The sequence below is a fragment of the Oryctolagus cuniculus genome, chromosome 19, assembly GCF_051225735.1.
Source record: "Oryctolagus cuniculus isolate XC-2025 breed Fujian yellow rabbit chromosome 19, ASM5122573v1, whole genome shotgun sequence".
NCBI lineage: Eukaryota > Metazoa > Chordata > Mammalia > Lagomorpha > Leporidae > Oryctolagus > Oryctolagus cuniculus.
The window spans coordinates 43,918,448-43,946,447 of record NC_142885.1 but is presented as its reverse complement, the minus strand read 5'-3'; the positions used below and the strand labels follow the sequence as shown (position 1 = coordinate 43,946,447).

Sequence of the window (28,000 nt, the reverse complement as noted above, 5' to 3'; positions counted from 1 at the left end):
TCAAAGTGCTCCCATTTATTTTGCTGGGATTGATGACGTAATTTTAATGTGTCAGACTTATTCATGGACATTAAAGGTCCAAAAAGCTGCAGCACTATCATGGGTCACCTAAATGTTATCAAACTCAACAGGAATTCCATATTCAACAAAGAAATGTTTTCAGCGGTTGACATACTTTTGCTAAAATCGTAGCACATATCAGTGAATGGCTTTTAGTAGACTGTATTGAGAAAACTGGCTCATCCCAGGTTGCAAAATAAACCTTGGTCTCAGATACAAAGGTGCGTTTCAAATAGTTTAAAAAGGGACATTCAGGGTTTAGCAACCACGAGGGCCTAGCATCCACCAATCGGAACCAGAACCGACATCAGCCCGGGCAAAGCACCAGGGGGCACCAGCTGGCTTTGGCCCTGGTTAGTGGCCTCTGTGTAGAAGGGCCGACCAATGAGCGAACAGAAGAAAATGTAAAACATCTCAACTCCTTTGAAATAAGAAATTAGAAAAAAAAAAAAAAGCAACAAACTTTTACGACAGAATAGTTCACACATCTACAATAAAACGATTACGGCCTAAAGGCCTGTTCAGGGAAGGCCGGCCCAAAAACACCGACAGACAACGAGCGGTTCTGAGTTCTTTGCAACAGCCCAGGAATAGACAAGCAGTTCCTGAGAACCAACCACGAAGAGATTAGGAGCTCCCGTTAGAAAACGAGCAATTCACAGACAGGAACACCAGAGAGGCTGGCACGTGAGAAAGGCCCACGACCAGTGGCCATCAGGTCAGCGCACATTCAACACAGCGCCAGGCTGGTGGCGGTCAGAAAGCGGGGCGACACTGAGTGCTGGTGAAGATGGCGAGACAGCCAAACCTCAAGTGGGAGGGTCAAATCCCACCTTAAAGAAAAATCTAGAAAGCCATCGAAAAATTGGCCCGTATGACCTGTAATCCCGTCCTGGGTTCACGTGCTACAATTCTCAGGCAGGCACGGACGGGGCCACATGAGTGGGGTTTTTATCATGGCCTTGGCAGTGCCACGGAGTTGGAAGCACCCAGATGGGCACGCCTTCGGGCTCCGAGGAGGCCCCGGGTGGCAGGTGGCACCGTGGGGAGCCATGCGCAGTGCCAGTGAGTGATGCAGACCTTGACTAAGCAACAGGGTTAGGTCTTCACACACGGTGAGTGAAGAAAACAGGACACCAGCGATTGCACGATTCCGTGTCAAGTACAGTAGAAGTCAGTGCACACACAAAACATTTTACAAGGAGACAGTTACATTCAAAGACATGGGGGAAAAAAAAACACGGATAGTGGAAAAATGGGGGGAAAGGAAGAAGAAGAAGAAAATAGACAGGTAATAAACACATAGACCGGGTGCCTATGGAATAGGCATGAAGAAATGCAGACGCCATGAGACCAGAGAATCCTTACATGGGTCTGCAGCCCCGAGATGCAAAGCGCAAGAGCTGGGTGTGCTCAGTGCTGTCTGACGCATGCGCACGAGGCCGCATGCGGCAGGAAGGGAGGCTCTACAGGGCCCCGTGGTGAGAAGGTGCCCAGGGCTGAGAACCCACGACTTCACCCTTCCAAAGAGCTGTCTGCCTGAGCTTCGGCTAAGGCGAGGGGAGCTGGGCCACCCCGGAACCACACCGGTGCGTGGGCCTCAAGCAAACCCCAGGCCCGGCTCCAGGGGAACAAGGCCACTGCTGAAGCCCACACCCAGCCCCCACTGCTGAGGCTCCCTCTTCAGATAGGAGCGACATCTCACCGACACACACCGGGAGGAAGGAAGGGTGGTGGTGGAAGGGAAAGGCTAGGGCGCAGACTCCTCCTCCTCCTTGCAGAGGCCACGCCCACCAACCAGCACCACACAGCTAACCAGGTAGTTAACGGCTTAATATCAGCGTTGACAGAAGGGGGGTCAAAGGTCACGCCTTGGTTTTGTTTCCGCTTAAAGTTAAATTCTGCAGCTTCTGCTAGCACTTACTGGGCAAAGGGGGGGTAAGGAGGCAGGCGATCTCCCCAAGTCCTGCCTGGGCCTCCGAACAGGGAGTGGGGTTTCAGCCCCAGACCTCAATGAGGTCCCCAGACTCCATGCCCAGATCGGCAGGCAGCTCCTTGCCTGAAAGCTTTGTCCCATCAAAGAAGAAGGAGAGCTTGTGTCCTGAGAGTCCCATGGCCTCCTCGTAGCGGGACATGAGGGTCTTGAGGGGAGAGGCCTGGAAGGAGAGGGAGAAAACCAGGGGTAAGTAGGTGACAGGAGGCGCCGGGGAGCTCGCGGGGACAGGGGAGGACAGAGTGCAGACGGAAGCCAGCGGCCGAGGAAGCAGAGCTGGGACAAGCCCCTTCCTCCCTCTGGGGCACAGCTTCCTCAGGTAGAGGGCGGGCGCGGTGCCACGGGTCTCGGGGTGTAGGCAAATTCCGCAAACCTCAATCTCCCCCCGTTAAGACGGAGGCGTTGATCACCAGATTTTCCAGCAAGAGGGACCCAAGCTGGAGGCCCGGCTCCCCTACTGCCTACGTGTAAGACCTCAAGTGCCCTGGGTTGGATGTATTCTCCAGGCCTAACCCCTGGCAAGTGTGAACGTCACCTTACTTAGGAAGAGCGTCTTTGCAGACATAACCCGGTTAAGACGAGGTCGTATTCGATGACACTGGGTGCTAACAGAGCAAGCACATTGGGCTCAAGTCCCAGCTGCTCCACTTCCAATCCAGCTTCCTGCTAATACACTTGGGAAGGCAGGGGAAGATGGCCCAAGTACCTGGGCCCCTGCACCCACATGGGAGACCCAGAGGGAGTTCTTGGTTCCTGGATCCAGCCTGGCTCAGCCCCAGCTGTTGTGGCCACTTGGGGAGTGAACCAGCAGTTGGAAGATATCTGTGTGTGTGTCTCCCTCTCGTCACTCTTTCAAATAAATAAATCTCAAAAACAAAACAAAACAAACACGGGAGGGGCGGGGTTTGCTCTGGGGAGGTCTCTGGCACAAATGAGGAATGCTACTGGAAACCAGAGTGAGGATGATGCTCCTCCTTAAAAGCAGCCACGAGCTTGGCTGAATGACATTCTACTGTGCACTGGCAGAAAATAGAATTTGAGAGGCTGGCGCTGTGGCGTAGCGGGTAAAGCTGCTGCCTGTGGCGCCGGCATCCCATATGGGCATCAGTTCAAGTCCTGGCTGCTCCACTTCCGATCCAGCTCTCTGCTGTGGCCTGGGAAAGCAGAAGATGGCCCAGGTCCTTGGGCCCCTGCACCCGCGTGGGAGACCCAGAGAAGCTCCTGGCTGGATTGGCTCAGCTCCAGCCGTTGTGGCCATTTGGGGAGTGAACCAGCATATGTAAGACCTCTCTCTCTGCCTCTGCCTCTCTGTAACTCTGCCTTTCAAATAAAACAAATAAATCTTAAAAAAAAAAAAGAAAAAAAAAAAGAAAGAAAGAAAAAGTAAAATTTGTGAGAGGAAGCAAGCAGGAGCCAGCGCGTGATGATCTGGAATATTCTCAGCCTACGCCGACAGCACGCTCTGGAGACAGGGCCGGGATGCACTAGACAAGTGTTTGCTCAAGAGCCAGGAGATGCGTGACTCGGGGACTGCACCTGCCAGAACCCCAGCGTCGAACGCAGCGGCCGCGCTCCGGGTCCACGTGAGACCCGCGGGGAGTCTGAGACTCTCATGCCAGCAGAAGCAGTGGGGGCTGAAACAGACAGCGATGAGACAAGAGGAGGGAAAGGACCGTGGGCTCGGAGGCCGCCTTGGGCTGAGCAGGTGGAACAAGAGCCACACGGGGGACCGTTCTCAACATTCCACCTCCACCGGGACGCGCGCTGCCGGGCCTGGGCTCCTCTGGGAAGTGGGCTGTCTGTCCCAAGCCTAGTCCATCGCTGTGTTTTGGCAGCAGATAATTTGCTTTCTGGGTTTCACAGGTCCACACATGGGGAGGAACTCTGTCCCAGGATGGACCACACTAAACCTCACCCACAAGTGACGTAGAAGACTGGGACTTTTTCTGGTTGATTCTATTTAGATGAGCATTGACTTAAGAGTGGATGCCAGAATGGACCAAGACTTTTGGGGATGTTAAAGTGAGGGGCAGAAATTTTGCACAGGAAATGGACATGAATTATAGTCTGCTAACAGGGCCAGTTGTTACAGGTTGAACTATGTCCCCCAAAAGACGGCTTGTGGTCCCTGTGAATGCGAATGTGGCCCTATTTGGAAGTAAGGCTCGTACAGATATAATCAAATGAAGAGGCCACATGAGCACACGTCAGAAACCTCATGGGAAATGCATATAATGAAAAAACTGTGCATGGATCTCAAAATTTTTTTTGCATCCAAATAAATGTATCTTTTAAGCCCATGCTCTCAAGAACCTTTCTAAAAAAAATTTTTTTTTACTTATCTGAAAGTCAAAGGAACAGGGAGATAGGGAAAGACAGAGAAAGAGAGACCTTCTATTCTCTGGTTCATGCCCCAAATACCCACAACAGCCAGGGCTGAGGCCAGGCCGAAACCAGAAACCCAGAACTCCATGTGGGTCTCCCTCTTGGGTGGCAGGGACCCAAGCACAGGGCACATCAGCAGGGTGCTGGGTCTAACACAGGATGTGGGTGTCCCAAGCAGCAGATGCAACATCCATCCTTGAACCTTTTTTAAAAAGGTTTATTTGTTTGAAAAGCAGTACAATAGAGAGAGCCAGTTCCGGCCCAGCTGCTCTGCTTCTGACCCAGCTTCCTGCTAATACAACCTGGGGGGAAGCCGATGATGGCTCAAGCGCTTGGGCCCCTGCCACCCAGCTGGGCGGCCCAGATGGAGTTCCAGGCTCCTGGTTTCTGCGTGATCCAACCCTGCCAATTGCAGGCATTTGGGCAATGAACCAATGGATAGAAATCTCTCTCTCTCCCTGTCTCTCACTCTGCCTTTCAAATAGATAAAAATAAATAAACATTAAAAAAGAAGACACTGGAACTATTAAAAAGAAGAAAAACTCTACAAAAACAAACAAGCAAGGAAGGGTTCAGTCCGGTCTCCGAGGACGCGTGGCCCTGCTGACGCCTTGATCCCAGACTGCCAGCCACCAGAAGGCAAGAGCAAGCAACAGGAGAGCTTAAGACTTCACGATGGCACTCTGAATGGAGTGCAACTTACAACTTACAACTTGGGGGCCGGCACTGTGGCACAGTGGGTTAAAGACCTTGCCTGCAGCACCGGCATCCCATATGGGCACAGTTCGAGTCCTGGCTGCTCCACTTCCAATCCAGCTCCCTGCTAATGTGCGGGAAAGCAGTGGAGGATGCCCGAAGTCCTTGGGCCCCTGCACCCACGTTGGGAGACTGGGAAGAAGCTCCTGGCTCCAGATCAGCTTAGCTCTGGCTGTTGCGGCCATTTGAGGAGTGAATCAGCGGATGGAAGACCTCTCTCTCTCTCTCTCTCTCCCTCTCTCTCTCTCCGTCTCTACCTCTCTCTGTAACTCTTTCACATAAACAAAATAAACCTTCACACACAAAAAAATTACAACTTGTTCCTTTCTTGATTTTTCCATTCGATACTGACTGCAGGTAACGGACCCTGCAGAAGGCCACACTGTGTATATGACGGGGCTGATGGTGTCCCGGCAGAGCTGGCCTAAGACGCCCCTGCAGAAGCCCCTCCAGCTCCGCACACTGGGGAAGCGAGGGTGACCGCCATGCTTTCCCACGCAAGACTGCCGTGACCTGAACACCCTGAACGTGAGGCGGTCACGCTCAGCACACGCCTGGCACTCAGAAGTGCGCCTTGCTTTTGACGGGTTTTGTTGGCTGCTGTCCGAGGGTCCTCCCCGGGGCGGTGGGGGGAGTCGCGAGACTGAGGGGCAGCATGGAGTGGAGCAGAGGGTCCCGCAGGTGCAGGGAGGAAGCTGGAAGATGGGTGGAGCCACAGAGAGGGGCCAGCCAGGCAAGGGGAGGGCATGGAGAGCGAGTCTCCCACTCACTGGGGACAGCGAGACCTCCAGCGTCTGGTGCTTCTCCTTCCCCTGCACCCGCAGCTGGAGCTGCTGGGACGCCTCCGTGGCCTCCGAAGAACTTGCCAGCACCACACAGTCTGTAGGAGGCGGGATGGGGGGCCAGGCCTGAGGAGGGGGTCGGAGGCAGGGCCCCCTCCAGACTCCTCCCCACTGCCCCCTCCGGGGGGAAAAGCCTCCACCAGGCCCCAGCTCCCTGCCTTCCTCTCACCAATGATGTCAGCCACGCCAAGCTTCAGGGTCCTCGGCGTGGCGGTAGGGGACAGCTCCGTCTCTCCAAAGAGCAGGAGGATCCTGCTTGGGGACACCCCGAGATGGGCGGCCATGTGGTCCACCACGCTCTGTAGGGGCTCCGACTAGGGTAGGGGACAAGAAGCAAAGGAGGCCTTCCTGTCTCGCTAATCCCCACCCCCAACCCAAACACCCCCACCCCAAGCCGAAGGTCCTGGCCTTAGCTATTTGCTGAACTCCTCAGCTGTGAGTCTCGTCATATTTACCTGGCAACACACAGAATACAATCATGTCAGTCAGGGCTTCAGGGGAGGAGCCGAGGAAATGAAGCAGCCACGGGGTAGAGACAAAAGGGAGTGGTGGGGATTGTAACAACCTGGAACTCACACGCCCCAGCAAGCCAGCTGTCGGGGCCAGCACGGTGGCACAGGGGGTAAAGGCACTGCCTGAGGCACTGGCATCCCCTACGGGTGCGTGCCGGGTCTTGTCCTGGCTGCTCCACTTCTGATCAAGCTCCCAGCTAATGCACCTGGGAAAGCAGTGGCAGATGGACAGCCCAAGTTCTTAGGCCCCTGCACCCACACGGGAGACCTAGAAGAAGCTCCTGGCTCCTGGCTTTAGATCGGCCCAGCTCCGGCCGTGGTGGCCATTTGGGGAGTGAACCAGCAGATGGAAGACCTCTCTCTCTGTCTCTCCTTCCCTCTGTAACTCTGTCTTTCAAATAAATAAATAAAATAAATCTTAAAAACAAACTGACTGTTCTAGGGAAAAAAAAAAAAAAGCAATTAAAACCTTCCAGCATAGGTGAAGTTTGCCAGACACAGCGGGGAGGGGGAGAAAAACTACAGCCAGAGGTGAATACCAGCAAGCGGCTAGTGCGCCTTTGGGACCCCACAGCCCCGCCCTGGGCAGCCCCCGGCCCCTCCCCCGGCCCTGCCCCAGCACTCACCATTCTCACGGGCAACCTGACCACCTCGGCCCGGCACCGGATCTTGAGCGGGAAGAGTCGGGGGTTGTCCGGGAGGACGGGCCCCTCCACGACAACCACCTCATCGTCTGGGCTCGGGGGGCCCGGGGCCCGGTGCTGCTTGGGACTCAGGGTGGATCGCAGATCTTGGAGGCGCTTGTTCACTTCCCTGGCGTGCACGCGGGACTTAGCCGGCCGCCCCTCCCCCCTCGACCCCTCCGCACCCCGCCCCGCCCTGGGCACCTTAACTTCCTGAGTGCCTGAGTGTGCTTTCTGCTTTTGCTCCTCGGCGGTGCTGCAGGCAAAGGGGAGGTGTCCTGTGCCCTGCGGAGAGACAGACGGGCTGGAGAGAGGCAAAACACAGCCCGGCCGGCTGCGCCTCACTCGCGACCACACGGCCGGAGGGTGCTCTCCGGGAACACCCGCTAGGAAAACGCACACAGAAACAGAAAAGCCGAGACGCCACCTTGACAGGACCCAAACGGGAGGCGGAGAAACGCCTCGCTTAGAGGTAAGTCACCTCCCGGGCAAAGACCCAACAACACCCGCCAGACGCGCAGTACTCCCAGTGCCGGGTGCTAACTCTGAACCCGCTCCAGGACTCCGGTCACTCGCGGATCCCACGGCCAGCCCCAGGTCCCGGGAGAGGAAGGAGACGCACGGAGAAGCCAGAGACGAGCCGGCCAGCCACATAACCCCGCGTTCCCGTCTCGGGCTACGCCGCCGTGGGCCCTCTGTAAGGGTCTGCCGCCGCCTCCTCCAGGAGCCTCCCGCCCTGCCCAAGCCCCAGGCCCCCTCTCAGCCCTTCTCCTCCCCGCTTCAGGAGCCACCCAAGGTCCCGCCCCGCTTACCCCTCCAGCTCCCTCCCTGCACCCAGGGCCCGAGAGCCCCAGGCTCACTCACAGAAACACCTCCTCTTTCTTCTCTTCCTCCTTATCCTGACTCCTCAGCTTCTTCCACGGAGAGCTGGTCACCAGGGAATCCTCAAGCTGGGAACTGCCAGGGTCGGCCGTGTCCGCCTCTGCGGGCAGAGGGGAGACAGGGGAAGAGTTGCCAGGAGGGCCAGCGGAGGCAGAGGCTTCAGACGGGTGAGCGCTGTGGAGCCGCAGGCGGAGCCACAGCTCGCGATGCTACAGCCCCGTATCAGAGTGCCTGGTTCGAGTCCCGGCTGCTCTGCTTCTGATCCGGCTTCCTGCTGAAGCGCCTGGGAGGCAGCGGAAGATGCATGGGTCCCTGCACCTACATGGAAGTCCCAGGTGAAGTCCCAGGCTCCTGGCTTCGGCCTGGCCCAGCCCCCGCTAGTGCGCATTTCGGGAGCAAACCAGCAGACAAAAGATGTCTCTGCTTCTCCACAGTTCAAATAAATAAATCTTTAAAAATTCAAAGGGGGCTGGCACTGTGGTGTAGTGGGCTAAAGCCTCCACCTGCAGCACCGGCGTCCCATAGGGGCGTCAGTTCGAGTCCTGGCTGCTCCACTTCCAATCTAGCTCTCTGCTATGGCCTGGGAAAGCAGTGGAGAATGGCCCAAGTATTTGGGCCCCTGTACCTGCATGGGAGACCTGGAGGAAGCTTCTGGGTCCTGGCTTCAGATGAGCCCAGTTCTGGCCATTGCGGCCATCTGGGGAGTGAACCAGCAGATGGAAGACCTCTCTCTTGTCTCTCCCTCTCACTGTCTGTAATTCTACCTCTCAAATAAATAAAAATCTTAAAAAAAAAAAAAAAACAAAAAACTTCAAAGCACATTCTGTCAGCTCTAGAGTATTCCCAAAGAACTTGCTGCAGGGGCCGGCGTTGTGGCGCAGTGGGTACGTCACCACCTGTGATGCCAGCATCCCATATCTGGGCACTGGATCAGTCCCGCCTGCTCTGCTTCCAATCCAGCTCCCTGCTAATGCGCCTGGGAAAGCAGCAGATGGGCCAAGTCCTTGGGCCCCTGCACCCACACGGGGGACTGGGATGCTATTCTTAGGCTCCTGACTGGCCCAGCCATTCGGGGAGTGGAACAGCAGATGGAGGATTCCTCTCTCCCCTCTCTCACCTCCCGTCACCCTGACTATCATATAAATTAAATAAATCTTAAAAAAAAAAAAAAAAGTTGCTGCAGATGTAACAAGCTGTCGGACTCTCAACACCTGCCCCCTGCAGAATTGGATCTGTGGGATCCTGAAGTTTGTGCGTGGGCCCTCTGGAGTACTCCGATCAGAGACGGCTTGGACAGCGCTTCAAGGCCGGCTCCTCCCAGCCACAGTGCAGCTCCCTTCCTGGCTGGGACACCGAGCCTCCCGCCCCTGGATGCCGTCCTTACCGTCCTCATCCCCCTCAGGGTAGAGTTTCAGGAGGGACAGGTGATCTGGGATCAGGTGGAGGCTGCTCTGCACCTGCAGGCGACAAGCGGGACGGCCAGTGTCAAGGTCCCTCCCTAAGGACCTGGGCACGCGACCCGGGAGGCCAGCTCCTTCTGGGCCCACAAGTGTAGGATTCTTCCAATCTCAAAATCCAACAACGCCCCAAATCCCAGCCCCAGGTCTTCCGGTGCCTCCAGAGCACAGCTCCCGGGGAATCCCTTACTCCGAACACATCTGCACCCGTTCTCAGCGATCAGCGGAAACCCCGAGCCCGGGTCGCGGGCCCCCCGCGGGGACCTGGCCGCACCTTGCCGGAGTACACGGGGACCACCGGCGCGTCCGCTGGATCCAGTAGCAGCCGCCGCCGCCGCCTGACCACGGCCCGCGGGGGCCCCGCAGCCCTCGCGTCAGACCCTTCACTGTCGCTGTCGTCCCCGGGCGCGGCCGCCACCGGGGGCTCCGCGGGCGGGACCTCGACCGGGTCGGCGACACCGCGCGCCGTTGCGACCTCCAGGACATCCTCGTCGCTATCGCTGACCAAGTCCACGAGCACCGGGTCCACACTGCGCTGGGCTGGGGACTGCGGGACTCGAGGACGCCGTCTCCGGCCGCCATGGGACCCCCGGGCCCCTCGGCCGACACCTCCGCCTCGGGGCCTCCGACCCCGTCTCCTCGCCGGTTCCGCCATGGCATACACACTCCGCCGCCACACACGCCAGCCTCTACTCGCCTCGCCCCGCCCCGACGGCGACTTCCTTCTTCATTGGGCGAATAGGCTGCTAGTCAGCACCTCTCCCCGCCCACACTCCCTGGATCCGCCTTCCAGAATTTTCATTGGTCAATGTATCCGCCCATCACACATCCACCACTAAAAGAAAGGCGCCAAAGATTCCAATCCCTTAGGCACAATCAGCGTAGGCTTCAATTCCGTCCGACACACCCATTGGCCGGGTTTCCTCTCCTGTGACAGACCTTCTTCCGAACCCGCCCACTGAAGAGACCATCTTCCTGTTTGAGGAGTGGGGCTTGCTGGGAATTGTAGTCCTTAAACCCTAAGGCTGTTGAGAGCCGGAAGGCGAGGGAGAGATCGCTTTAGAAACTGTGAAATTAGGCATGAGGCAAACGCATATCCCGTTGTGGTACCCAGTGTTCCACTCGGCGCCACATACTGTCGCACACACACCCTCCCTCGCCCCAGCAGCCCCTCCAAATACATGTCCTACACAGCGTCGACACATCCTCAAACTATGTTCATAAACCCATTTAGCTAGATGCAAAGCGAAGCAGCCCGGGACTCAAACTGGCGATCCCATATGGGATGCGGGCGTCCCAGGCTGTGGCTTGGCCCTTTGGGCCACAACGCCCACCCCAAATTTTAATTCCAATTTCCATGAACTTTAAGCAATTTTTTAAAACATTTTTCTCCCCAGGGACCTGTGTTGTGGCGCGATGGGTTAAGCAGCTACCTATGACGCCCAATGGCACCCAATAGGGCGCTGGTTGGAATCCTGGCTGTTCCCCCTTCCAATCCAGCTCCCTGCTAATGCACCTGGGAAAGCAGCGGAAGATGGCCCAAGTGCTTGGGCCCATGCAACCACGTGGGAGACCTGTGTGGAGTTCCAGGATCCTGGCTTCAGGCTGGCCCAATACTGGGAGTTGCAGCTATTTTGAGGGAGTGAACATCTCTCTCTCTCTCTCTCTCTCTCTCTCTCTCTCTTTAAGATTTGTTTTTATTTATTTTCAAAGGCAGAGTTAGAGAGACAGAGACAGAGGGAGAGAGATCTTCCATCTGCTGGTTCATTCCTCAAATGGCCACAATGGCCAAGGCCACAGCCTTGACCCAAGCCAGGAACCTGGAGCTTCTTCTGGGCTTCCCAGTTGGGTGTGGGGGCCCAAGTACTTGGGTCATCTTCCACTGCTTTCCCAGAGATACATAGTGGGGAACTGGATCGGAAGTGGAACAACTGGGTCTTGAACCTGCACCTGTTAGGTAGGAAGTCAGAAACTGAGCCTATGCGTGTGAGAGACAGGGCTGAAGCCCAGCACCCACTTCGGAAGCTCCAGAAGCCCAGCATCTTGCACTTCAAAGCCCTGCCCAGACCCTGGTAACCTCCCAGGTGGTCCCAGCCCTTCCCCCAAGGGAAGCTCTCAGGAGAACTCTCTCTCCTCAGGACCAGAGGGGTTACCTGACCTGATAACATGGGGCAATGAAACCTTCTCAGACGCCCTAAGGGAAGCCCCTCTGCTCTGCCCCGTGCCAACAAATCTGGGGAGGAATTTTCTAATTTTCTTTTTTTTTATTATTTTTTTTTTGACAGGCAGAGTGGACAGTGAGAGAGAGAGACAGAGAGAAAGGTCTTCCTTTGCCATTGGTTCACCCTACAATGGCCGCCACAGCTGGCGCGCTGCGGCCGGCGCACCGTGCTGATCCGAAGGCAGGAGCCAGGTACTTATCCTGGTCTCCCATGGGGTGCAGGGCCCAAGCACTTGGGCCATCCTCCACTGCACTCCCTGGCCACAGCAGAGAGCTGGCCTGGAAGAGGGGCAACTGGGACAGAATCCGGTGCCCCGACCGGGACTAGAACCCAGTGTGCCGGCGCCGCTAGGTGGAGGATTAGCCTATTGAGCCGCGGCGCCGGCCTGGAATTTGCTAATTTTCACCCAACAAACCCTTCCACCAGGACTCTCCATCCTTTGTCCTGGAGGAGAGGGGGAAGTGGGTAGACAGACACCCTTAAAAACCTAGGGAGTCCAAACGGACTGTGTGCTCAGCTCTCCGCTCTCTGCTGAGCTGCCCGCCTGGCCTGCCCAGGTGTATTCTCTCCACTCAACCATGTAACCTCGCTCTTCCCAGTCCGAGCGACTGGGCGCTGTCTCTCTGTCTTCCGTTCTGACAGATGCCCTGCCCCCAATAAAGCCTTATTGCTCCGCTAGCTGTCTCATGCCTGAATTCTTTCTTGCGTGAAGACAAGAACCCACGGCCTTTTCTCCGGTGACACACCCAATATGAGAACCCAGCGTCACAGATGGAGCTTAACCTGCTATGTTGCTATGCTGGCCCCGATCTCTCTCTCTCTCTCTCTCTCTCTCTCTCTCTCGCTCTCCCTCCCACCTCTCTTTCTCTCTGCAACTCTGCCTTTCAAATAAACTTACTATTTCCCCCAAAAAAACTCCAATTTTTTTCATTTTATTTCTTTTTATTTTTTATTTTATTTATTTGTATTATTTTTTTCTATTTTATTTGAAAGGCAGAATTACAGAGAAAAGGGGAGAGATGGAGACTAAGAGCTCCTCCATCTGCTGGTTCACTCCCCCAAGTGGCCACAACAGCCAGAGCTGGGTCAATCCGAAGTCAGGAGCCAGGAGCTCCTTCTAGGTCTCCCACATGCGTGCCAGGGACCCAAGCACTGGGCCAGTATCTGCTGCCTTCCCAGGTACATTAGCAGGGAGCTGCATTGGAAGCGGAGCCGCTGGGACTCAAGCTACCGTTCCAATAAGGGATGCTGGCATTGTAAGCAGTGGCTTTACTCACTGTGCTGCGATGCCGGGCCCACCCTCCATGAACTTTCTGAAGTGCCCTTGTACACCCCACAGCATCCTTCACCCCTAAGACCCACACGGTACACACTCAACGCCACACGCCTTGCATACACACATGGTGTTCAGACTGCTCGTACTGCACACCTCCATCTGGAACAGCACCTTGACCCCACCCACATGCCACCCATACACCTGCACCTCCGCAGCCTCCTGACACCCCCCACACACACACACACATAGTGCCTCTGCTCAAGCCTTTGATGCTCTGAGCTGGCTCAGCCCAGGTCAACACGCCAGGCACACAACTTCCAGCAGGTGGCGCTGTTTCCCAGGGAACAGAGGGACCCCGGGGGCGGTGACAGAGGGGACTCCAAGGACTTCCCAGCTCCCAGAGCCCTTCAGCCTTTCTTCATAGCCGGCCATCCACATTGCAGGAAGGACCCTTATGGGAGACCAAACCAGGGCACCGCAATGCTTCTTTAGCAAATTCGAGAGGGCTCTGCAGCGAGTCTGCAGACTCTCAGCGAGTCTGAGAAGCTGTCATTTGTAGAAGACGTTCACAGCCATAAAGGAAATCTGCATCAGAGCAGGTGCAAGCCCAGGCTGTCTGTGACGTCCTCATAGAGAATGACTGCTGGGGCCGCTGGAGCTTCCGGGTCTCCCACGCGGGTGCAGGGGCCCAAGGACCTGGGCCATCTTCTACTGCTTTCCCAGGCCACAGCAGAGAGCTGGATCGGAAGAGGAGCAGCTGGGACGTGAACTGGCGCCCATATGGGATGCTGGTGCCACAGGTGGCAGCTCTCCTGGCTAAGCCACAGCACCAGCCCCTGTGTTTTTTGTTTGTTTGCTTGCTTGCTTTTGTTTTTCATTTGAGAGGCAGAAACAGAGAGGGCTCCCATCTGCTGCTTTGTTCCCCCAAATACCACCACCAACAGCTAGGGCTGGGCCAGGTTGAAGCTGAGAGCTAGAAACTCAAACCAGGTCTCCCATGTGGGTGTCAGGAGTCCGGCCACAAAAAGCCAGCAGCACCGCCTCCCAGGGTGCACCTTGGCTGGAAGCTAGAGTCAGGAGCTGGAGCCAAGTATCAACTCAGGCTCATTTTTTAAAGGCAGAGACAAAGAGGGCAAGCGGGGGGGGGGGGGGGGGGAGAGAGACAGAGAGAGAGATCGTCCATCTACTGGTTCATTCTCCAAATGGCAGCAACAGCTGGGGCTGAGCCAGGCCAAAATCAGGAGCCCAGAATTCCATCTGGGTCTCCCATGTGGGTGGCAGGGATCCAAGCATTTAGGTCATCATCCATTGCCTTCCCAGGAGAAGCCAGAACTTGAACTTGAACCAGTACCTTTTACATAGGATGCCAGAGCTGCAGGAGTTGCTTAACCCACTGCACCACAACACCGGTCCCCATTCTTTTTTTTTTTTAATATTTATTTATTTATTTGAAAGTCAGAGTTACACAGAGAAAGAAGTAGTGAGAGAGAGAGGTCTTCCATCCACTGGTTCGCTCCCCAGTTGGCCGCAACAGTCGGAGCTGTGCTGATCCGAGGCCAGGAGCCAGGAGCTTCTTCTGGGTCTCTCACGCGAGTGCAGGGGCCCAAGGACTTGGGCCATCTTCTACTGTTTTCCCAGGCCATAGCAGAGAGCTGGATCGGAAGTGGAGCAGCCGGGACTAGAACCAGCACCCATATGGAATGCCGGTGCTGCAGGCAGAGGCTTTTAACCCACTAGGGCACAGCGCCAGTTGGAATGTGGCTTCTTGCCCGAGCAGGTCTCTGCACAATGGGTTGGTGTCTCCTGACTCCTGGTGCACAGTAGACCCCTAATACAGGCCAAATAATCAACAGGTATTTGAGTGCTCCCTACGCCACCATCAAGTGCTTTATGTGTCTTTTAGACTAAGGAAGCTATCCTTTTTTTTTTTTTTTTAAGATCTATTTATTTATTTGATGGGCAGAGTTACAGAGAGAAAGAGAAGGTGAGACAGAGAGAGATCTTTCATCCACTGGTTCGTTCCACCAAATGGCCACAACAACTAGGGCTAGGCCAGGCCAAAGCCAGGAGCCAGGAGCTTCATCCAAGTCTCCCATGCCTGTGCAGGGGGTACCCGGGGACTTAAGCCATCCTCTGCTGCCCTTCCGGGTATATTTAGCAGGAAGCTGGATTGGAAGTGGAGCAGCCGGGACTCGAACTGGCACCCATATGGGATGCTGGCATTGCAGGCAGAGGCTTTATCTGCCATGCCACAAGGCCAACCCCAGCACCCCAGCACCTATCCTTATTATCCCTATTTTACCCACCAGGAAACTATCACACCCCGGAAATGGCTGGAGCTGGGATTCAAACCCTGATCCTCGGATTTCAGAGCTGGGCTGGAGTTAGCACACCTGGGCTCCAATCTCCACTCCCCTCCCCACCAACTTGCCAGTGGGGGGTGGGGTGGGGTGGGAGGGTCCAAGCCGCTGGGGTGCCGCCCTCCTCTGCACCCTGCCTGCAGGAAGCACCTGTCACAGCCCTTCCTGCAGAGTCTCACTCCTCCTCCTTTGCTGCCCACTCGTTGCCCGAGATCTTTGCCCCACTCTGGCCGGGGACCAGAGACACACAGAGATTCAGGCCTGGATCCAATCTCGCGAAGGCAGGGTATTTTCACCAGGAGTCACAGCGCAAACTCAGACAGGCAGGAAGCTGACATGAATGAGACTGAGTGAAAGATGACAAAGAATGGCAGGGATTATGGCAATGGGGGCGGGGGGTCCAGGGGCTGGGGTGAGCCAAACCAGATTGTTTCTAATTTTTCTTCTTCTGTTTGTTTTTTGTTTTGTTTTGTTTTAATGGGCAGCTGAGAGGCCGATGCTGTGGGGCAACAGGTTAAGCTGTGGCTTATGACACCAGCATCCCATATAAGGGTGCTCCTTGGAGTCCTGGCTGTGCTGCTTCCCAGCCAGCTCCCTGCTAACGTGCCTGGGAAGGCAGTGGAAGATGCTTCAAGAACTTGGGCCCCTGCAACCCACGTGGGAGACAGGAGGGAGCTCCCGGCCTCTGCCTTTGTCTGCCCCAGATCTGACTGTTGTGGCCATTTCAGGGGAGAGAACCAGCTGCTGGAAGATTCTCTCTGTCTCTCTCTCTGACTCTGCCTTTCAAATAAACCTTTAAAAAAAAAAAAACTCACGGAAAGAATGAATTAAAAGATTAAAGAAAAAAAGAAAGGGAAGGAGGGAGGGAGGAAGACTATATCATATTTTTTGCTTTGTATATTTACTTGAAAGTCAAAGTTACAGAGAGAGAAGGAGAGAGAGAGAGAGAGAGAGAGAGAGAGAGAATCTTCTACCCACTGGTTCACTCCCCTGATGGCTGCAACAGCTATGGCTGAGACAGGCTAAAGCTAGAAGCCAGAGGCTTCATCTGGGTCTCCCATGTGGGTGGCAGGGCCCAGGTATTTGGGTCATCTCCTGCTGCTTTCCCAGGCCATCAGCAGGGAGCTGGGTTGGAAATGGAGCAGCTGGGACTTGAACCAGTGCCCACAGGGGATGCTGGCAGGGCAGGTGGCAACTTTACCCACTACTCCACAATGCCAGCCTGTGGTGGAATGAGGCCTCAACAGCAGCCCATCATTAGGTTCTTAGAATTGTACCTATGAACCATATTGAATCTGTTAAAAACTAATTAAAATTTTAAAAAACAATAAATTAATTAATTAAAAAAGAAAAAGATAATTGAACTCAAAAGCAGGACAGAATCTCCTTGGTACCAGGGCTGGGCATTGTGCCACAGCAGGTAAAGCTGCACCCACAGTGCCGACATCCCATATGGGCACCGACTGGAATGCTGGCTGTTCCACTTCCGACCCAGCTCCCTGCCGATGGCCTGGGAAAGCAGCCGAAGATGGACCAAATGCTTAAGCCCCTGCCACCCATGTGGGAGACCTGGGTAAAAGTCCTGGCTCCTGGATTCAACCTGGCCCAGTCCTGGCCATTGCAGGCCAGCTGGGAAATGAACCAGCAGATTGAAGATCTCTCTCTCTCTCTCTCTCTCTCTCTCTCTCTCTCTCTGTAACTCTGACAAATAAATCTTTTTTTTTTTTTTTTTTTTTTTTTTTTTTTTTTAAGAATCTTCTTGGTACCAGAAATACAGAAGGAAAACAAAGTTACAATGGTTGCGGGGCGGTGGGGGGTGGGGAGCCCAGCAGCCATAGGCATGCTGGAATGTCTAAGACTGGAGTTTTAACACCCACAGGGAACAGAGGCCAATTCCAAGGCCCCAGGAACAACAGGGAGCTGAGCTCTGGGACAAAGCTGGGGGCTGAGAAAGGGCGATGTCTTCCAAGCACAGAGATGGAGAAGAAACCAATTCTTCCCCAAGTGCTGGCGTGCAATATGGAAGCAAAGCCCACTCCCAACAGGCTAGGGATGGACAAGGCCATTGTGGGCAGTTGGAACCCCAAGTATGAGCCTGGATTCACACTACACCTCTGGTGTGAAAACCTGTTCTGAGGGGCTGGCGCTGCGGCATAGCAGGTTGAGCCTCCCTCTGCAGCACCAGCATCCCACACAGGCGCCAGTCTTGGCTGCTCCACTTCCGATCCAGCTCTGCTGTGGCCTGGGAAAGCAGTGGAAGATGGTCCGAGTCCTTGGGCCCCTGCACCTGCATGGGAGACCCGGAAGAAGCTCCTGGCTCCTGGCTTCAGATCAGCCCAGCTCTGGCCGTTGCGGCCATCTGGAGAGTGAACCAGCGGATGGAAGTCCTCTTTCTCTGTCTCTCCCTCCCTCTATCTGTAACTCTACCTCTCAAATAAACAAATACATCTTTAAAAAATAAACAAACCTGCTCTGAGAAACTTATGAATCTTTCAGCAGTCTGGGTAGCCTGTAAAACTGTGGCACAGCCAAAGCCAGCTGTTCCCAGGGGTGCCCCAGGGAACTGTGGGATCTCCACAGGCAGAAGCACAAGGAAGAAAAAGAACACTTCCCTGGGGACCAGCATTTGGCCCCGTAGCTAAGCCAGGGCTTGGGATGCTGGCATCCATATCTGAGTGCCTGGGTCTGAGTCCAGCTCTGCTTCTGATTCCAGCTTCCTGCTGACGCGCACCCTGGGGGCTCACGTCCTTGGGTCCCTGCCACCTACAGTGGAGACCAGGATTCAGTTCCTGGTTTCTGACTTCTGGCTGTGACCACGCCCAGTCCCAGCTATTGAGGATGGAAGATCTCTGACTGTCCACCTCTCTCTGCCTTGCAGATAAAAGGAAAATAAATAATACATCTAAAAAACTGCGCAGACCCTAGTAGAACAATACATAAATACCCAGTGGTGGTGCAGGACGTCTCGTCCCTCGACTGCTACTTCCTGGACGGTTGCCTCTTCACTGTTGGGCTCCGGGCAGTCTACCGCTGAACCAACAACGGTTGGGTGAGCGGGTGGTGGGCATGGGGCAGACAAGTTAAGGAAAGAGGAGCGACGGCCTGCTGTGCAGAGTCGGGGGACAGCGGTGCGACCCTGTTCACCTTTTCTTTCCCTCCCACACAAGGGAACGACTCCATAGGACTGGAAGAGCTCGCCGAGTTTATTTGGGGAAAGCAAAAAGGGAAGGGAGTTTTACTTGCACACACACACACACAAACACACACACACATGCACACGTGCAAGCACACACGCACACGTCCTGAGCAATGCTGTTCCACAGGTTGACACCATCTGCTTGCAGTCCCTAGATTTCAGAGTCAGGTGTGGCTCTCAGGGGTCTCAGGAGCCCCAGCTATGTAGGAGAAATGGTAATGAGGTGAGGAAGGGTCCAGGGGCCCAGCTTCTGCCCCCGCCACTCCAAGGCCCTGGGAACCCTGCCCCCTCCCTCCCTCCTAGCCAGCCCTCCACTGCCTTCCCTGCCTGTCGCCTCCCTCCTCCTCCTGTCCCTGGGGTACCTGGTCACCTGGGGGTCACCTAGTGCTCCAGGTCCCCCCATGGCCCCCTGCTCCCCACGCTGGTTCTGGCCCGTCGGGATTGTCCATGTTCTCGTAAGAGTCTGCATCTGGATAGGAGCAGGGAGGGGTGCAGGTCGGCTGGGAGGGGCACTGAGACCAGAGGACCCTGGTGGTGGGGGAACCGCAGAAGCACCCACCTTCCTCATAAGAGGGCCCTGGCCGTGAGGAGCGGAGCTGGGGAGCCGCGTACAGGATCCCTCTCATATCCTCATAGGACTGGGAGCCTGCTTGGGCGGAGCGTGGAGGATTGGAGGCTGGCAGCCGGGCTGGGGACTGGGGAAGGGAGGTACCCTAAGGAGCAGGTGCCGAGGGGCAGGGGAAGGTGGCAGGCTTGACCCATGGTCTACGAGGAGGGGTGATCGGGTGGGTCAGCTTCAAGTCTGGGCCCTGGGTAGCTGAAGGGTCAGGGTTAACCAGGGGTTAGGTCAAAGAAACGGTCAAGAACCAAACTGGAGGGAATCAGAGCCATGAGGACATCTGTGCAGGGCTGGGGTCAAAATTGAAGTCTGCATTAAAGCTGGGTTGAAGGTCAAAGCCCAGTGTGGAATGGGTTTGGGCTGTGCTGATGTTCAAGGTTAGGGATGGTGCAACTACTGGGGGTTGAGGTTACAGTTAGGGAATCGAACGGAAGGTCAGGGTCAGGTCAAGGTTGGGCCGGGGTCAGAGCCGAGGCCAGGTCCGCCCAGGCTGGGCAAGGCGGGCTGGCTCCAAGGAGCTCTCACCAAGGGAGACTGCTTCCCGGCTGGGGTCCCAGGCAGACCCGTGGGGGCTCAGGAAGTCTGGAGGAGGAAGAGGGGCGTCACCGTGCTGCTGGCTTGCAGGCCGGCCCGTCCCGGGGCATGAGGCTGCCTCCCACGCACCTGCTGTCCTGGTGACCGGCGGGGCCAGCTCCTCATCCTCATTCTCATAGGACTCGGCTGCGGGACAAGAGAGGGACTCCAGGGACCACTCCTGCCCCCGCCGCCAGGCGCTCCAAGCGTAGGCATCCTCCCACGGCTCCGAGACCCCACGAGGACCCCGCGTTACCGTTGGAGAAGGAGTCATCGTCCTCAGGACCCGACGGCTCCTCCTCGGGGTTCTCATAGCCGCTGCCGTCTAGGAGAGAAGGAGGGGCGTCCGGCGGGGGTTCACAGCCCGCCGCGGGGGCGTAGGGGGTGGGAGTGGGCAGCCTTACCTTGGGAGAGCTGGTCCTGCGCCGGGTTAGAGTCGTTCTCGTAGAACTCGGAGTCCGCCTCACTGTCCGGCTCCTCGTAGGCCTCCCCTTCCTCTTCTTCTGGGCCTGGGGGTGTGGGATAGGGGTGGGGGACCGCGCATGCTCCCTCCTCCAAGCCTCAGTGCGTTATCCGTGCCACGGACCACTCCAACACCCGCTCCAAGTGGGGACTGACACCCCCTTCCTCACTCACTGGCTCTTGGCAGGCTCCGGGACCCCGCGGCTCCAGCCTCCTGGACGTCGCTGAGCGGATGTCCATAGGGTGCGGCGGCGCCCCCCAGGCTTGCCGCCCAACGCTGGGCGCGTCCTGGCGAGAGGGGCGGCGCGAGGCGGGGTCAGAGCGCTGGGAGCGCACAGCGGGCGGGATGCTGGGGGCTCCACCGCGGAACTCCGGGTCTGTGCACCTGGCCCTCAACCCGGGAGCGGGATCTCAATCTAGGGGCGGGGCCTCAAGCTGGGGGGTGAGGGACCCGCTGCCTGGGCGTCTTCGGGGCGGGACTGTGAGTGTTGGGGGTGGGCGTGTTTCCAGGGGCACGTGGTCAAACCTGGGCGGGGCTCCACGCCCCTGGGGCGGAGTTCTGAGCCTGAGAAGCGGTGGCTCTCAGGGGATTGGAGGAATGAGAACAACTGGGTGGAGCTCTACCTCTGGGGGCGGAGCTAAAGGCCGGAGGGGCGGACCCGGGCCAGAAGCCTGGCAGGACCTCTTACCTGTGCCAGAGGTGGGCGTGGGAAGAGAGAGCACGTTCCCATACTGGCTCTGAGCCCCGTTTCCTGCGGGGGGCGTCACTTTGAAGAATCTGGCAGGAGAGATGCGCAGTGAGATCAGGACTGGAAGGGACCAGATGACACAAGATACAGACCAGGCCCTCCGAGGTTGAACATGGCGCCCTGTGATTTGCTCCCCGAGGCCGGGACAGCTCGCGGAGGGCTCTGGGACCACTCCAAGGAGGTCTACGAAAAGGAGGTAGCTTTGGCGCTGAGCTGGAGACTGGGCCGTATCCCAACGGGTAGAGATGGGACAGAGACACGCTGGAGGCAGTGACTGCAAAGCATGGCGGGAAGAACGGGGTGCACTTGCCGCCTTACCTCCTGGTGGGGTCCGTCATTCTCTTTCTTTTCCTTCTCAGGATCAGGGCTGGTGGGGGAGTTAAGGGGCGTGGTCAGAGGGCGGGCTGCTTGGCAGGGTGAGGCTTTGGGGGCTGCTGGGGAGTTCGGGTTGGATGCATAAAAGGAGATGAGAGTTCGAGTTTCCAGGGGCTTGAGAAGTTTGAGGTGAGTTAGAGGGCCTGGGGTGGGGGGTGGGGTGGGGGATTCTGGGGTTTGTGGATGAGGGACAGGAGGAGAAAAACACGGTGGCCAGACGTGAAGTGGCTTATCTTGAGGAAGAAGGGTTGGTGCAGACTGGCTGGGGGCCAGGACTCACCTCTCCGAAGGTGAAGAAAGCTCACCAGGCAGCCCAGGCAGAAGATCAGATAAAGCAAAGCCACAACTGGAACAATCCAGCCGCTTTTCCTCTGCAGCCAGTGCCATATTGCTGGGGGGGAGGGGCTATGAGAGGAGGACCCCAGCCTGGCATCTCACTTCCCAACCTCAAGACCTCCAAGGACCATAAATCAGGGGTGGGGTTGGGGGGGAGGAACAAGACCCAGGTTCAAAGTCCCAAGCTATGAGGAGGGCGCTCATCCCTCCATCTAAGGAGTCGTGTCCCCCGAGGGTGGGGACTGTTCCGCAGAACCTGGCCCAGGGCTCGGGGCAGCCTCTAGTGAGCAAGCCAGGGTAAGAGTCAGAGACCGCATCAGGATTAAGGGGAGCAGCACCGTCAGCTTCCTTGCTGCAGTTACACACGGTCATGGTCAACGCGAAGTACAGAGTGGAGTTGGCAGGCTAATGTCGGAACCCAGCACATTGCTGAGGTCAAGTTTGGAGTGACCGTTGAGGCTGACTTTGAGGCGTGTGATTGGGAGAAGAGCATGGTAGGATTGCATTAAAATGAAGACTAGGTGGCCAGTACAATGTGGCCAGTTCACTGGCTGGGGTGGGGAGAAGGAAGAAGGCCCAGGTGTCTGGTTTGGGCAGGAAGGCAAGTGGTATGATGTCCTTCCCTCAATGGGAGGCACATGGAAGTCTACACCTGGGGATGACACTAACTTTTTTTTTTTTTTTTTTTTTTTTGACAGGCAGAGTGGATAGTGAGAGAGAGAGAGAGAGAGAGAGAGAGAAAGGTCTTCCTTTGCTGTTGGTTCACCCTCCAATGGCCGCCATGGCCGGCGCGCTGCAGCCGGCGCACCGCGCTGATCCGATGGCAGGAGCCGGGTGCTTCTCCTGGTCTCCCATGGGGTGCAGGGCCCAAGCACTTGGGCCATCCTCCACTGCACTCCCTGGCCACAGCAGAGAGCTGGCCTGGAAGAGGGGCAACCGGGACAGAATCCGGCGCCCCAACCGGGACTAGAACCCGGTGTGCCAGCGCCACAAGGCGGAGGATTAGCCTAGTGAGCCGCGGCGCCTGCCTGACACTAACTTTGATTTTTGTGTATGTGCAGTCTACATGGAATGGCAAGTCCAGGAGATAGGGGTCTGGAGCCTGAACTAGAGTGATCAAGGCATGGTGACTCCTCGGGAGCAAAGGAGGTCCCATGGAAAGAGGGTGTAGACGAGAAGAGGCTGGGACTAGCCCTCAGGCTGGGAGTCCAAGATGGCCTGGCTTCCACTTCCTCCCCGTAACCCCCCTCTCCCCAGCACCTGCCCCCACAGTGGGGAGAAGCCCTACCTGGCCGGACAGTGATTGTCACGTGAATTTCCGTGGTCAGGTTGCCACGGCGACAGACATACATCCCAGCATCCACAGCTGTGACCTGGGGCAGCATCAGAACAGGCCCCAGGACCCACATCTCTCTTGCTGGGGATTCCGCGGTCAGGTTTAGGCTTGGCAATAAGATGTTGGGCTTCGTAGGGTGTATGTGGGCCCAGGAAACGGGGCCAGTGGCCACAGAGGCAGGGGGCACCCCACAGGACAGCCAGACAGTGGAGCCAGGGGCCACGGTGAGGTCTGCGGCAGGGAGAGACAAGGAAAGTGATACCTAATCCTTGGGGTGTTGTCTCCCCAACCCCTTCTGTTTCCAGTCACTGCCCCCCAGGCAGGACCCCCATTTCCTGGCACCCCCCAGCATTTCCCCTCACCCAGGCTGGAGCTCTGGTTCAGATCACCCCTGGGGGAAGCGCAGGCAGGCCCCATGTCCCACTCCTTGGGGTGGTCTCTGTCCCACACGTACGGCTGGGAGCTGGAAGACTCATTGCCCAGGCCACAGCCTGGGCCACCTAGGTCCGAAGCATTCCACCGGAAGAGCTCCCCTGGGGAGAGACCCAGAACCAGATACAGAGGCTCCCAGGAGAGCAGGAGAGGCAGAGGGACTCGGGGACGGCAGAGATGAATAGAGACACAGAGAAACAGTGACTCGCAGAGAGAGGGGAGGGTGGGAGAGAGACAGGAGGCCCTCAGGGGTGGTCTCAGAACCACAGGAGGCGACTCCTCAGCCCTCCCTCCAGCTCCGCTCTGGCCGCTGGCTACACTGGGCTCTCCACTTCCCATCCAGCAACTTCCCCCCTCCCTGACCCCAGGCCGGCCCAGCCCTCACCGCTGCCCTCCACGCTGACCGTCCAACCAGGCTGCCAGGCCTGCTGGGAGGGGGGCGCTGGCTGGCACAGGTAGAAGCCCCCCATCTCATTAGAGACGTTGAAGATGAGCAGCAAGATGCCAAGACGCCCCACATGGATGCCCAGGCCTGGGGACCCGGGGCTCAGCTCCAGGAAAGGCCCTTGGGAGTCCCGAGACCAGATCAGCCGCTCAGGGGGACCATCCGGGGGGTCCTGGAGGCACGGCAACACAGCATCACTTCCCTCTGTGGGCAGAGAGGGAGGGAGAGTCCCAGCCCCTTCCCGTCACTGCCCCAGCACCTGCTGGGTCACAAGCTAGAAAGGCTCAGAGAGGGTGAGCCACGCTGTGGAGGGCACCCAGCCCAAACCCAGGCTTCCAACCCCGACTCCCTCCCTCTCTGCCTCTTTGGACCTACCTTCCATCTCCACCTGCAGTAGTTTCTGGGGCCTGACTCTCCCCAGGGTCAGGAAGAGGAGGAAGGCGAGCAGGAGAGGAGGTGGCATGGTGGCCAGACTCCCCGGGCCGCCCAGCTTCCCCGCGCAGGGGATGCTGGGGCAGGCAGGGGCCTGCTGGGCACTGAACCATGGACGCCTGTGGGGGCGAGCAGGCAGTCCCCTCAGAGAGGAAGGGGTGGTCACGCCTCGGGCTGCTTTCTCCAGGCCCCCTCCAGACCCACACAGCTTGCTTCCTCCCCGTGTGCTGTCTTGTTTTCGCCCCACACTTAGCTCCACAAGAACTGATTGTGTGTGTCTCTCTGTGTGTGTGTCTGTGTGTGTGTGTGTGTGTCTCTGCGTGTGTGGAGGGGCTCACTTCTGTTTTCTCCACTAGTGTGTGAGCCCCTTGGGAGCAGAGGCAGAGTCTCGTTCCCCTCCCTGTGCACACGGTCCCAGGACGGTGATTGGCACAAAGGTGGTGACGGCGAACTCTGGGTTGAATGAGTGGATTCCGCTTCAGGGGCTTCCTCCTGTTCCCCCCTCCCAACCCCAGGCTCCCTTCACACCTACACCTCATTCTTTCATTCAACAAACATTTCTTGGACCTCTTTCCACCCCCCACCCCTACCCCATGACCACCTGCGGCAGACCTGAGTTCAAATCCTCCACCTCTACTTGTAGCTAACTTCCTTCAGCACGCAAAGCCTGAGTTTCTTCTTCTGTCCACTGGGGAGAATGACAGGACTATAAGTAATGTTATTTGGAGGCAGCCATTTGGGACAGTGGCTGGGTAATCCCTTGGGATGCCCATATTCATATTGGAGTGCTTGGGTTTGAATCCCAGCTCTGTTTCTTGTTCCAGCTTCCTGCTAATGTGCATTCTGGGAGACAGCAGGGGTGGCTCAAGAAATTGGGTCCCTGCCAGCCACATGGGAGATCCAGATTTGAGTTCTGGGCTCCTGAATTCCATCTGTCCCAGCCCCAGCTGTTGTGGGCATTTGGGTCGTGAACCAGCAGATGGAAGATCTCTCTGTCTGTCTCTCTACTTTTCAAATAAAATGAAAGTGATTTTTAAGATTTTTAAAATATTGTTTATAAAGATGAAAGAGGACAATACTTGTTGGACATCGTTTTTGTGTTGTTTTTTTTTTTTTTTTTTTTTGGACAGGCAGAGTGGATAGTGAGAGAGAGAGACAGAGAAAGGTCTTCCTTTTGCCATTGGTTCACCCTCCAATGGCCACCACAGCTGGCACACTGTGGCCAGCACACCGCGCTGATCCGAAGGCAGGAGCCAGGTGCTTCTCCTGGTCTCCCATGGGGTGCAGGGCCCAAGCACTTGGGCCATCCTCCACTGCACTCCCTGGCCACAGCAGAGGGCTGGCCTGGAAGAGGGGCAACCGGGACAGAATCCGGCACCCCGACCGGGACTAGAACCCGGTGTGCTGGCACCACTAGGTAGAGGATTAGCCTAGTGACCCGTGGCGCCGGCCCTTGTGTGACATCTTTAGCCCAGCAGCCAGCACACAGTAGGCCCTCAGTTAATCAGTTCATACGGAGGAGCTCAAGCCAGACTGCCCAGCTTCAAAACCATGGGTAAGTCTCCTTCTTTGTAAATTGGAAGTGCGACTTTCTCGGCAGATTGTCCCGATGATAAATCCAGTAACACAGAGAAAGCTAGCAGGGGGAGCAGGGGGCTGGGCGGCTGCGAGGCTGGGGCCACAGTGGCTCTTCCTGAGAAGTCACTGACTCAGCAGCTCTGCCCCCAGAAAGCCCCTGCTGCAGTTCTGGAAGGAGCCTTTTTAGAAACGGGGAAATGGGCTGGTGCTGTGTGCAGCAGGTAAGGCCAGCACCTGCGGCACCCGCATCCCAGAGGGGCGCCAGTTCGAGTCCCGGCTGCTCCACTTCCGATCCAGCTCTCTGCTATGGCACCTGGGAAAGCAGCGGAAGATGACCCAAGTGTTCGGGCTCCTGCACCTGTGTAGGGGACCTGGAGGAAGCTCCTGGCTCCTGGCTTCAGCCTGGTCCAGCGCTGTCCACTGTGGCTACCTGGGCGTGAACCAGCAGATGGAAGATGGCTCTCTGTCTCCCCCTCTCTCTCCCTGTAACGCTGCCTTTCAAATAAATAAATAAATAAGCCTTTTTTTTTTTTTTTAATAGGGAAATGGAGGCCCCAAGCAGGGCAGGGCGTTCCCTGAAGTCACACACAGAGCTGTTGGCGCTGCGAGCAGCAGGGCCCAGGAGGCCCCCGACGCCAGACTGCCCCATACTTCCTGTCCCACCCCTCCCATCTCTCTCAGGGAAAGGATCCCGGGACCCAGGAGACCTGTCTTCTCAGTTGCGGATTCCCAGGCCTGCCTGTGTCACTGCCCTGCGGCTTCCTGTTTGTGCTAAGCAAACCCCAGGGGACCCTACAGGTGGCAGGGCCCCACTTCCCTCGGGCTGACCGGAGGGGAAAGAGCGAGGCACTGGAGAAATGATGACGGCAACCAGACCCCAACAAAATCTCTCTCCAGCTCAGCTCTTGCTAGAGTGTGTCAGTCCCCCACTGAAAACACTTCCGTGGCTTCCCACCCACCTGAAAGGAAAACTCCAAACCAAGGCCCACCTACGTCGGCCACTCACCCCCCCGCCGCCACTGTCCTCCTCCACCCACGCTCCAACTTGCCACCCACGGTCCCAGCCCCAGGGCCTTTGCACTTGCTGCCCTTGGCATGATTCATCCACTCCCTCCATCCCTCTGGTTTCTCCTAATCGCAAATGTTACTTCCGTAGAGAGGCCTGCTCTGACCCCTCTCCACGAACTTTTTTGTTCTCAGGTTCTTGTTGGATTTCCTCTCGGCACTTTCCCCAAATCTCAACTTTGGCTTACTTATTAGTGTTCTGACCGCCTCCTGCACTAGATGCCCTTTCTTGGAGAACGGGGATCTTCTCCGTCCCCGGATCGACACGGGCATCTACAGACGCTCAGGAAGTTGAACAAAGGAAGGAAAAGGGCAGGTGTTTGGCACAGCGGTCAAGGCACCACCTAAGTGGCCGGCGCTGTGACGTGATGGGTACAGCTACTGCCTGCAGCGCCGGCATCCCATATGGCTGCCGGTTCAAGTCCTGGCTGCTCCTCTTCTGATCCAGCTCTCTGCTATGGCCTGGGAAAGCAGTAGAAGATGGCCCAGGTGCTTGGGACCCTGCTCCTGCATGGGAGACCTGGAAGAAGCTCCTGGCTCCTGGCTTCAGATCAGCTCAGCTCCGGCTGTTGTGGCCATTTGGGGAGAGTTAAACAGCAGATGGAAGATTTCTCTGCATCCCTCTCTCTGTTGGCAACTCTACCTCTCAATAAGATCTTAAAAAAAAAAAAAAAAAAAAAAAAAAAAAAGACACCACCTGGGCTGCCAGCATTGTCCGTCAGTGTTTGGGTTCAAGTCCCAGCTCCGCCCCCAGTTCCAGCTCCCTGCTTCTGTGCAGCCTGGGTGGCAGCCAATGAGAGTTGCATAGATGAGCCAGGTTGGGTTCTAGGCTCCTGGCATTGGCCTGGGTCCAGCACCAGTCACTTTGCTGGCAGCAGTACAGAAAAACCCGGTTCCTTTGCACACTCAGCGGCATTTGGCGTTGTTACTCTGTTTAGCCACTGTTAAGATGTCCATGACCCTGTCTCCTGCTG

The 28,000-nt window shown here is 56.7% G+C and overlaps 2 protein-coding genes across 7 annotated transcripts; both read right to left on the bottom strand.

The window, feature by feature from the left end:
• Positions 1-10,302, bottom strand: NFATC2IP (nuclear factor of activated T cells 2 interacting protein). 3 transcript variants are annotated; one of them, XR_016225911.1, is made up of 8 exons: positions 9,845-10,302; positions 9,498-9,570; positions 8,096-8,213; positions 7,436-7,516; positions 7,175-7,361; positions 6,206-6,491; positions 5,965-6,074; positions 1-2,216 (listed from the first exon to the last, which is right to left on the bottom strand). XR_016225911.1 is itself a non-coding variant. In XM_002711880.6 (8 exons), exons 1-8 carry the CDS (start codon positions 10,223-10,225, stop codon positions 2,058-2,060), a joined length of 1,254 nt encoding a protein of 417 aa, XP_002711926.3. In that variant the 5' UTR covers positions 10,226-10,300; the 3' UTR covers positions 1-2,057. The 3 variants fall into 3 exon arrangements, 2 of the variants coding, with proteins under 2 accessions (XP_002711926.3, XP_089177342.1); XM_002711880.6 differs by having other exon boundaries at positions 6,206-6,350; positions 9,845-10,300; XM_089321216.1 differs by lacking the exons at positions 1-2,216; positions 5,965-6,074; positions 6,206-6,491 and adding an exon at positions 6,613-6,754.
• Positions 10,303-18,611: 8,309 nt separating this feature from the next.
• CD19 (CD19 molecule) lies at positions 18,612-24,448 on the bottom strand. Of its 4 annotated transcripts, none has more exons than XM_089321214.1 (15): positions 24,327-24,448; positions 23,892-24,155; positions 23,437-23,607; positions 23,027-23,305; positions 21,683-21,807; positions 21,346-21,394; positions 20,968-21,056; positions 20,453-20,566; positions 20,221-20,325; positions 20,073-20,141; positions 19,907-19,963; positions 19,769-19,825; positions 19,184-19,270; positions 18,987-19,093; positions 18,612-18,823 (listed from the first exon to the last, which is right to left on the bottom strand). In XM_089321214.1, the coding sequence occupies exons 6-14, from the start codon at positions 21,363-21,365 to the stop codon at positions 19,002-19,004; spliced, it is 690 nt and encodes a 229-aa protein (XP_089177340.1). In that variant the 5' UTR covers positions 21,366-21,394; positions 21,683-21,807; positions 23,027-23,305; positions 23,437-23,607; positions 23,892-24,155; positions 24,327-24,448; the 3' UTR covers positions 18,612-18,823; positions 18,987-19,001. The 4 variants fall into 3 exon arrangements, 3 of the variants coding, with proteins under 3 accessions (XP_089177340.1, XP_008256174.1, XP_002711925.1); XM_008257952.5 differs by having other exon boundaries at positions 21,683-21,793; XM_002711879.6 differs by having other exon boundaries at positions 18,995-19,093; positions 21,683-21,793.
• Positions 24,449-28,000: the final 3,552 nt, after the last annotated feature.

Bases quoted from the DNA above. Each gene is read 5' to 3' on its own strand.
- NFATC2IP (XM_002711880.6), bottom strand. From the start codon at position 10,225: ATGGCGGAACCGGCGAGGAGACGGGGTCGGAGGCCCCGAGGCGGAGGT. The intron at 6,351-7,174 runs GTGAGTGCTGGG...CCCCTACCCTAG, and splicing joins TCAGGTTGCCCGTGAGAATG to TCGGAGCCCCTACAGAGCGT. The intron at 2,217-5,964 runs GTGAGTGGGAGA...CTCTCCTTCCAG, and splicing joins TGGAGGTCTCGCTGTCCCCA to GCCTCTCCCCTCAAGACCCT.
- CD19 (XM_008257952.5), bottom strand. From the start codon at position 24,414: ATGCCACCTCCTCTCCTGCTCGCCTTCCTCCTCTTCCTGACCCTGGGG. The intron at 21,057-21,345 runs GTAAGGCGGCAA...CTCTCCTGCCAG, and splicing joins ATGACGGACCCCACCAGGAG to ATTCTTCAAAGTGACGCCCC. The intron at 19,964-20,072 runs GTAACGCGGGGT...CTTGTCCCGCAG, and splicing joins CGATGACTCCTTCTCCAACG to CCGAGTCCTATGAGAATGAG.